This window comes from Micromonas pusilla (genome assembly GCF_000151265.4).
Source record: "Micromonas pusilla CCMP1545 genomic scaffold MICPUCscaffold_3, whole genome shotgun sequence".
NCBI classification, from domain to species: domain Eukaryota; kingdom Viridiplantae; phylum Chlorophyta; class Mamiellophyceae; order Mamiellales; family Mamiellaceae; genus Micromonas; species Micromonas pusilla.
Genome location: NW_003315884.1, coordinates 1,112,317 through 1,120,650, shown reverse-complemented (window position 1 = coordinate 1,120,650; position 8,334 = coordinate 1,112,317). Strand labels below are relative to the sequence as shown.

The 8,334-nt window shown below is 67.6% G+C and overlaps 6 protein-coding genes across 6 annotated transcripts; 4 read left to right on the top strand and 2 right to left on the bottom strand.

The window, feature by feature from the left end:
- The first annotated feature begins 671 nt into the window (after positions 1-671).
- MICPUCDRAFT_45380 (uncharacterized protein) lies at positions 672-2,816 on the top strand. The gene is given in 4 exon segments (XM_003057312.1): positions 672-1,257; positions 1,327-1,535; positions 1,719-2,367; positions 2,383-2,816. 4 exon segments carry the CDS (start codon positions 907-909, stop codon positions 2,617-2,619), a joined length of 1,446 nt encoding a protein of 481 aa, XP_003057358.1. The 5' UTR covers positions 672-906; the 3' UTR covers positions 2,620-2,816.
- Positions 2,817-3,117: 301 nt separating this feature from the next.
- Positions 3,118-3,483, top strand: MICPUCDRAFT_15667 (uncharacterized protein; the record flags this gene model as incomplete). Its single annotated transcript, XM_003057311.1, has 1 exon — positions 3,118-3,483. One exon carries the CDS (start codon positions 3,118-3,120, stop codon positions 3,481-3,483), a length of 366 nt encoding a protein of 121 aa, XP_003057357.1.
- A 364-nt stretch (positions 3,484-3,847) lies between these two features.
- On the top strand, positions 3,848-4,939 carry MICPUCDRAFT_38841 (uncharacterized protein; the record flags this gene model as incomplete). Its single annotated transcript, XM_003057310.1, has 2 exons — positions 3,848-3,971; positions 4,089-4,939. 2 exons carry the CDS (start codon positions 3,848-3,850, stop codon positions 4,937-4,939), a joined length of 975 nt encoding a protein of 324 aa, XP_003057356.1.
- Positions 4,940-5,052: 113 nt separating this feature from the next.
- Positions 5,053-5,886, bottom strand: MICPUCDRAFT_56436 (uncharacterized protein; the record flags this gene model as incomplete). Its single annotated transcript, XM_003056845.1, has 1 exon — positions 5,053-5,886. One exon carries the CDS (start codon positions 5,884-5,886, stop codon positions 5,053-5,055), a length of 834 nt encoding a protein of 277 aa, XP_003056891.1.
- A 286-nt stretch (positions 5,887-6,172) lies between these two features.
- MICPUCDRAFT_56435 (uncharacterized protein) lies at positions 6,173-7,327 on the bottom strand (the record flags this gene model as incomplete). Its single annotated transcript, XM_003056844.1, has 1 exon — positions 6,173-7,327. The coding sequence occupies one exon, from the start codon at positions 7,325-7,327 to the stop codon at positions 6,173-6,175; it is 1,155 nt and encodes a 384-aa protein (XP_003056890.1).
- Positions 7,328-7,494: 167 nt separating this feature from the next.
- Positions 7,495-8,244, top strand: MICPUCDRAFT_62406 (uncharacterized protein; the record flags this gene model as incomplete). Its single annotated transcript, XM_003057309.1, has 1 exon — positions 7,495-8,244. The coding sequence occupies exon 1, from the start codon at positions 7,522-7,524 to the stop codon at positions 8,242-8,244; it is 723 nt and encodes a 240-aa protein (XP_003057355.1). The 5' UTR covers positions 7,495-7,521.
- Positions 8,245-8,334: the final 90 nt, after the last annotated feature.

Here is an 8,334-nt window from a genome sequence, read left to right as displayed (position 1 = left end):
GGCGCGCGTCGCGGGGCCGCCGCCGCCACCGTCGCCGTCCTCGTCGCTCGCGCGGCGGCGGCGGCGGCGGCGGCGGCGGCGGCGGCGGCGGACGGCTCTCGCGACTCGACGACGGTCGACGAGTCGAAGAGGGCGTCCGCGTCGCCGCCGTCTCCGCCGCGGTACGTACGCCGCGCGTGCCGGTCCACGACCCGCACGCCGCCGTCCGCGCGGACGTCGCGCGCGGCGACGGCGAGCGCGAGGAGCAGCGCGAAGACGACGACGCGTCGCATCGTCGCGCGCGCGCGTCGACGGAAGCGCGCGCGCGTCGTCCGCGTCTCGCCCCTTTGCGAAAAGCCGCGCGTCGCTTTCGAGCCGCCGAGGGCGCGCGAGCGTCGCGGACGTTGGGTTAGATTTATGCAGAAGCCGTTCGTAGTACGGAAGCGTGGAAGGCTACGGGCAAATAGACAGGTTCCCGCATAATACCTGACCCGGTCAACCTCGCGGATCGAGCCCGCCAAAACCATAACCGTTGACCCATAACCATAACCGTTGACCGTTGGTTCACGATTGGTCGATCGGCGTGGATTTTTTTCTGATTTTTTTTTTATTTTTTTTTCCACGTGATGACGGCACGGTGACCGCTTCCTACGAAAACCGTCAACCGGAGAGACGCCGCGCGCTCGCCGGCACTGCGCCGCGCGCGAGGGCCCAGGGGACCGCGAGGGCGGCGATAGTGGTGGCGCGCGTCGACGCGCGTCGCGGGGTATCGCGCTCGCGCTGGCGTCCCTCGCGCGAAGTCGCGAGGGACGCAAGGCCCGACCGCGCGAGCGAAAAGGAGGCACAAAGGCAGGGAATCTCGCGCGCGCCTCTCACGCGTTCGCGGACGCGTTTTAGAGGAAAAATCCCGCGAAGGCGCGCGCGAGGATGACGCCGGCTTCGTCGAAAGCGTCGAAGGAGCAGGTCGCGCTCCGCGTGCTCGAGCGCCTGAAAGAGACGTGGCCGATCATCGCACAAGACCCGACGTTGGAGGCGGCGCTCAAGACGCATTTTACGCGTTTGCCGCGGCGATACGCGCTCGACATTCACAACCTAGAAGACATACGCTCGCACGTGCGCCTGCTCGAGCGCGCGGAGCGAACCCCGGGCGCGGTGCTGTGCGAATCTCGCGGCGTGCGCCTATCGTCCGTGTTCGGCGACGTCTCGAACTCGATCGGAAACAGTCTCAACGACATGGACGTCGCGATGTCCTCCTCGCCGAGCGCGTCCGACGGTCGCGTCGCCGTCGGCGGCTCGAAGGGCGCGCGCCTCCGCGCGCCCACGTTCGGCTCATCCTTCACGCTGCAGACGCTGGAGGATCAGATGAACGAGGGCGGCGTCGGCGGGAAAACCCCGCTGCCGGTGTTCGAGATCGCGGTCAGCGGTCGCAACCGCCCGCGCATGCTCTCGCGCGTCTCCGCGAGCTTGTTCGACCTCGGATTGAACATCACGGAGGCGCACGTCTTCTGTACCAACGACGGATACGCGTTGGACGTCTTCGTCGCGCAGGGCGCGGGGTGCTTCGACGACGCCGCCGCGCTCAACGACGCGCTGCAGAAACGGCTGGAGCGCGTGCGTTGGGACGAGGAGATCGCGCCCGGGGGTCCATCCGGGGGCGAGGAGGAGGGCGCGGCGGGCGGCGGCGTCGAGGGCGGGGGCGGGACGCACGTCAGGACGCTGAGCACGGGGACGACGGACAGCGAGTGGGAGATTCAGGAGGCGCAGCTCAGCTTCAAGGAAAAGATCGCGAGCGGCGCGTTTGGGGTTTTGTACCGCGGCGGCTACTGCGGGCAAGAGGTGGCGATCAAGGTTCTGAAGACGGGGGAGAAGAGCTCGCAGGAGGAGGTGTACCGCGAGTTTGCGCAGGAGCTGAGCATCTTGAGGAAAGTGCGGCACAGGAACATCGTGCAACTCATCGGCGCCATGACGAAACCGCCGCGCCTGTGCCTCGTGACGGATTTCATGAAGGGCGGGAGCGTGCTGCAGTTCCTTCACAAGAACGCGCCGCTGAAGCTGCCGCAGCTTTTGAAACTGAGCGGCGGCGTCGCGCTCGGGATGGACTACCTCCACAAAGTGTCCGTCATTCACCGCGACCTGAAGACGGCGAACTTGTTGATGGACGAGAACGAGGTGGTCAAGGTTGCGGATTTCGGCGTCGCGCGCGTCGTCGCCGCCGACGGCGCGGCGATGACGGCGGAGACGGGGACGTACCGATGGATGGCCCCGGAGGTTATCTCCCACCAGCACTACAATCACAAGTGCGACGTGTTCTCGTACGGCATCCTCCTCTGGGAGCTCATCAGCGGCGGGGACATTCCGTACCCGGGGTACACGCCGTTGCAAGCCGCGGTTGGCGTCGTGCAGCGCGGGTTGCGGCCGACGATTCCGCCGAGCTGCCACCCGGTGATGGCGCAGGTGATGCAGTACTGCTGGCAGAGCGACCCGAACGTCCGGCCGGAGTTCGAGCAGATCGTGGAGCTTCTGAAGCACACGGAGGCGTCGGGGGCAGGGGGCGGCGGGAACGGCGGCGGGAGCGAGAAGCAGGGGTTCTTCGGCAGGCTTCGCAGCGGGTTGGGGACGAGAAGCGCGAAGAGCGGGTGACGAGCGAACGAGAAGACGACGAGACGACGGGTCGAGCGACGTCAGTCCTGTCGTCGGGTGTACTTTCCCTCGCGCGCGACGCGCGCGCGGCGACGCAGAATCATAGCAGACGCGTCTCGCGGGCGCGGTGGGGTCATATTAGACCGCCATCGCGGCCGCGGCGACGTTAGTAATACTACAGAACACACACGTTGCGTTGCGCGCGCGGTTTTCCCTCTCGCCGACAGCGCACTGCTAACTGCAGTGCCCCGACTCCTCGGATAAGACGTGTCGCGCTCGCGCTCGAGCGCGCGTCGCTCATTCCTCCGCGCGATGGCGACCACGTCCACCCTCGCGGCGCCGTCGATTCGCGCGACCCACGGGTCGCGCGCCGCCGCGGCCGCGACCGCTCCCGCCCGCGCCGTCGTCCCTCCCCTCGCGCGGCGGCGGCGCGGCGTCGCGGCGCGCGCGGACGGCGACGACGACGTCTCCACGCGAAACTCGGACCAGGGCATCTACATGAGGCAGATCACGCGCGACGAGCGCGACGCGGAGATCGCGTGGCTCGCGGGGATGCTGAAGCTGTGGCTCGACGACGAGTGGTCGATACAGGAGCCGCACAGAGACTTGGGGATGCGCGCCGCGGAGAAGTGCACCGAGATGCGGTTGGAAGGGTGCGAGGAGATGGGCTCGCTCGTGATGGGCGTCGCGCAGGAGCTCATCGATTTCGACTTCTCGGACACGTTCGTGAACGCGTTCGAGGTGGCGAACAAGTGCTCGGAGATCTTGATGATGCGCGAGGGGTACGAAGTGTGCTGCATCAACAAGGACGACGAGACCCGGCAGGAGCGGTACGACGCGCTCGTCGCCGCGGGGGAGGCGTGACGAGGGAGGCGTTTCGTCTCGTCTCGCGCGGGGATTTATTTATTTTTTATGCGCGCGCCCGCGACGCGGCGGCGGCGCGCTCGACCGACCTCGCGGGCGCGGGCGCCGTCGCGGGGCGAGAAGAAAGGCGGGGACGGTGGGTGGTGATTTCGTAGTCGTCGCGTAGCGTGTTGAAAGAAACGCTCGATACCGGAGAAGCAGCGCGGCGTCCGTGCTTTGTGCTTTGTCTTCGCGTCCCAACGAACAGAACAGAACACTAGCGCGCCACGCGCGCCAACCGGACGAGATGTTTGAAATCGCGTCATCGTGCTTCATAGTCCGCCGCACACCGCGCCGTACTTCACCACCCTCGCACTCGTTCACGATGGCGGAACTCGCCGGCCCGAAGATTGGCGACGCGCGGAGTCTGTGGAATTTCACGCCGTCCCCCGGATGGAAGCTCGAGGAGGTCGCGAAGCTCCGCCTGTGCCTCATGAAATTCGGCATCGGTGCGTTCAAATCTCTCCCTCTTCGCTCCGATCGCGCGCCCCCACCCTCGCTCGCCCCCTCCCCCCGCGCTCCTTCCGCGCGCGCGACTCACCCACCCACTCCCCGCGAACGCTCAGGCCGATGGGTGCAAATCGTCGACAGCGGGATCCTCCCCGGGAAGCAGATCCAGCAGCTGAACGGGCAAACGCAGAGGCTCCTCGGGCAGCAGTCGCTCGCGGAGTACACCGGGATGCACCTCGACGTCGACCGCGTGCGCGCGGACAACAACGCGAAGCAAGGCCCGGAGATTTACAGGAAGAACTCGCTCATCACCAACACGGGCGGGAAGCTGAGCAAAGAGGCGAGGGACGTTCTGCGCGCGGCGAACCAGGAGAAGTACGGACTGATGCGGGAGCAGATCGACGCCGTCGTGCTCCCGGAGGCGCCGAAGGGTAAGGGCCCGCTCGGGGCGGACGCGTACATGGGGAAGAACCACAACAAAGGCGGGATCGCGGGCGTGAAGCGCGACAGGTGCGAGGACGTCATGACCGTGGACGTGGACTCGCTCCCCGCGAGCGCGAAGCTCGCGCTGCTCGTCGCGCTTCGGAAGCGGTTGGTCACGCTGCAGGGGTTGGCGGACGGCGACGAGCGCGTCTTGAAGGAGACGCAGAGGTTCCCCGAGAAGGCAAAAATTGCGACGAAGGCGGCGAAGGGGAAGAAGGCGGGCGCGGCGGGCGGCGGCGGCGGCGGCGGCGGCGCGGGGATTCAGAACGACGCGCCGACGGCGAAGTCCGCGGAGAAGCCCGCGGCGGCGAAGAAGGCGCGGCGCGACTCCGGCGCCGCCGCCGCCGCGAAATCCGCGGACGCGGACGCGATCGCCCAGCTCGTCGCCATGGGGTTCGACGGCAAAAAGGCCAAGGCTGCGATCAAAGAATCGGGCGGGGACGTCATGGGCGCGGTGAACTGGCTCTGCGCGAACTGCGCGTGAGGCGAGCGAGGATCGCGCCTCCGTCTCGACTCGACTACGACGCTCGGCGTCGGTTACTCGCTGCTACGGCTAAACGTTACGTCACCTACTAGTGTACTCTTCCGCGCGCGCGCTCACAACCCCCACTTATCCGGCACGCGCGTCCCCCTCGAGAACGACCCCACCTTCGTGTCCCCGCTCGCGAGCTGCGCCGCGGTCGGGACGTCGCTCTCGAGCCACTTCTGCGACTTGCAGCAGAAATACTTTTGCGTCTTCGCGTCGAAGTACATCTGCGCCTGCGTGTCGTAATACAGCCCGCTGCCGCTGTCGTACTGCCACCCGGTCACGGACTGCCCCGTCGCCGCGGTCGCGTGCTCCGCGACGGACTGCGCGAGCGTCGTCGTGCCGGAGATTCGATTGGATTCGATCGCGGCGCTCGCCTCCGCTTTCGCGGCTTCGATCGCCGTCGCCGCCGCCATGGCCGCCTCCGCCGCGGTCGCTTCCTCGGTGCCGGGCGGGGGCGGGCCGTCGTTCAGGAACTCGGGGCCGTCGTCGTCGTCGTCGCCGCCGCCGTCGCCGCGCGCGCCGAGCGACCCGCCCGCGTCCTTCGCCGCGGCCGCAGCGACGTCCTCGCCTTGCCCGCGCTTCCCTTTCGCGCGATCGAACGGCTCGGAGTGCCCGGCGTAGTACGTCGTGTCCATCACCTTCACGCCGCACATCGAGCACTCGCCTTTCGCGAACGCGCACTTGTGGCAGTATATCCCCTCCTGATGCAGGGACTGCTTGCATATCTTGCACTTCCCGCCGCCGCCGCCGGCGCCGTAGGGCGTCCATCGTTTCTTCGAGCTCAGCGCTTTGTTCTCGTTCAGCTTCCGCCCGCCGCCCTCGATGGTGTGCCGGGAGCCTTCCTTCCACATCTCCTGGTGGATCCCGCGCGTGAGCTTCTTCTCGCATTTCGAGCACACCATGACGGAACCCGCGACGCGTGCGAGTCGGCGCGCGCGCGAGATCTATGCGCGATTCGACGAGAGCAATTTCGCAAAGAACTCTAAAAGTTCTACTGTTCGATAAAAAATGAGGACTACCCGTAACAAATCCGCACGGAGTGTCTCGTGCCGTCCCGAGCGTGCGTGCCGCGCGACGTGAAGTGACGCCTCGCCTGGCCGTCCGCTTCTGGACGACTGCTACGTGACTCGCTCAACGACCCACATCCCTCAGCTTCACCCCGAAGCACCTAAAATGAGGACTAACAACTTACCCGAACTTGCACACGCAGTCGTACAGCGTCCCCCCCAAACACGTCGCCACCTCCGGGTGCTTCACCATCCCGAGCTTCAGGACGTCCACGGTGAACCTCGCGTTCAAGTTCGTCTCGATCGCGCGCCCCATCCCCTCTAACACGATCAGATCCGCCCCCGCCGCCGCCGTCGCCGCCGCCGGGGAAATCTTCGTCAGGTCGATCACCGGCAAGTCGCTCCCGCTGGAGACGGCGCGCAGTCTCCCTTCCTCCACCGCGGCGCGCGTCGCCGGATCGAACTCCGCGACGCGGCGAATCAACGGCACTAGCTCCCGCGCGGTGATGTCATTGATCGACGGCGTCTCGTTCGCGGCGAGCGTCACGTCGCACCCGCGCCGCGTCAGCTCCCTCGCGAGCGGCAGCATCCCGAGGACGACGTCCGCGCCGGCGTTGTCCACGAACATCACGCATTTCTTATAGGGAAACGGGCGACGAGCAGCCGTTTTTTCATCCCCGTCCTTGTCCTCGTCCTCGTCGCCCCCCACCCACTTCGCCGCGAGCGCGTCGAAGTCGTCGACGCACCACGGCCGCGGTTTGAGCGCGGCGCGCGTGGCGTGGAACCCCGCGTCTCCGTCGGCGTGCATCTTCGCGGACGCCGCGGCGCCGAGGTCGAACACGTTCCCGGCGAACGCGCCTCGCACGAGCGCGAGGAGGCGATCGCGCGCGTCGAGGATGCCGTCGATCTCCGCGAGGACGCTCGGGAGGACGACGAGCGCGGCGTCGTTCTCCTCGGCTTTGACGTCCGCGAAGCAGTCCTCGAACCCGCGCTCGCGAAGCGCCGCGTCGCGAAGCGCGCAGAGCTTCAGGACCGTGGGTTCGCCGTCGAATAAGCCCGCGTGGTCGCCGCGGAGGATCGCGTTTAACGTCTCGTCGAACGCCGCCGCGAACGCGTCCGCGAGCGACGCCGCGTCCGCGACGCGCGGGTCCGACGCCGCGCGCTTGCGAAATTCGGGCACAGACGCGCGAAACACCTCGATCCACTCGCGCTTCCCCGGGATCCCTCGCGCCTCCGCGTCCGGACCGGGATCGTACTCGAACGTCGTCGCGCGGTAGCCGTCCGTCACGAGCTGCGGGAGCGGCACCGCCGCCGCCGCCGGCGTGGGGGTCGCCATGCGTTGTGCGTCGAGCGCCTCGCGGCGTCCGACGCGGGCGTCCTCGGCGGTCGGCGCGGCGACGGTTGAGTCTCTTCTGGTGTCGAGAGTCGAGTCAGCATCGAGATTTTTTACGCGCGGATACACTATCCGATGAGATCGCCCTCGACGCGCGCGGCATATCCGCACGCGCGACGACCTCTCACGCGCGAACGATGCACGTCATCTCCGCGATCAGCGCGGGCTCTGTCGTCCGCGCGAATTTTCAGTCTACGCCGCGCCGGAACGCGGCGACGCGATCTCGCGGCGCGCGATCCGCGACGCGCGCCTCTTCCGGAGACGAGCAGAGCGACGGATCGATCCTCTTCACGTTCGGGAAGGACCCCCTCGGCGCGCTCTTCCCGAAGCGCGAGCCGAGAGAGGGGCTCTTCGACGCGCCGAACCCGGCCGCGAACACCTTCAAGAACGAGGTCACGGAGGCGGAGGAGTACGCGCTGAAGCGGCAGTACGGCGGCGGGGGCGGGATCTTAGACGCGCTCCTCCCGAAGCGCGAGCCGCACGACGGCCTCGCGGGACCGAAGCTGACGGAGGACGACGCGGAGGAGGCCGCCGCGCCCGCGCCCGAGCCCGAGCCCGCCGCCACCGCGGTCGCGACGGAGAAAGAGCCGCGGGAAGGCGGCGAGCTCGTGAAGGCGGTCGCGGCCGCGGCCGCGCGAGGCACGAGCGTCAAGGACGCGTTCGCCGCGCTCTTCCCGAAACGCGAGCCGAGAGAGGGGCTCTTCGACAAAGAGCCCGCCAACCCGGCGGCGAACGCATTCAAGAACGAGGTCGACGACCGCGAGGACGCGGCGCTCAAGCGGCAGTACGGCGGCGGGATCATGGAGAAACTGCTCCCGAAGCGCGAGCCGCACGACGGGCTCGCGGGTCCGAAGAAGTGAGGGAGGGAAGGAGGGAGACGAAGACGGACCGTCGCTCAGATCGTGTCGATACGTGCGAGAAGAAACTAACATCGCAAACTGAATGCTCGT

What these genes read in the sequence shown, in the direction of transcription:
- MICPUCDRAFT_45380 (XM_003057312.1), top strand. Translation starts at nt 907, where the DNA reads ATGACGCCGGCTTCGTCGAAAGCGTCGAAGGAGCAGGTCGCGCTCCGC. An exon ending in CGAGCGCGTCCGACGGTCGC is followed by an intron (nt 1,258 to 1,326) that starts GTCGCCGTCGGC and finishes TTCACGCTGCAG; the next exon opens with ACGCTGGAGGATCAGATGAA. An exon ending in TTCGTCGCGCAGGGCGCGGG is followed by an intron (nt 1,536 to 1,718) that starts GTGCTTCGACGA and finishes GACGACGGACAG; the next exon opens with CGAGTGGGAGATTCAGGAGG.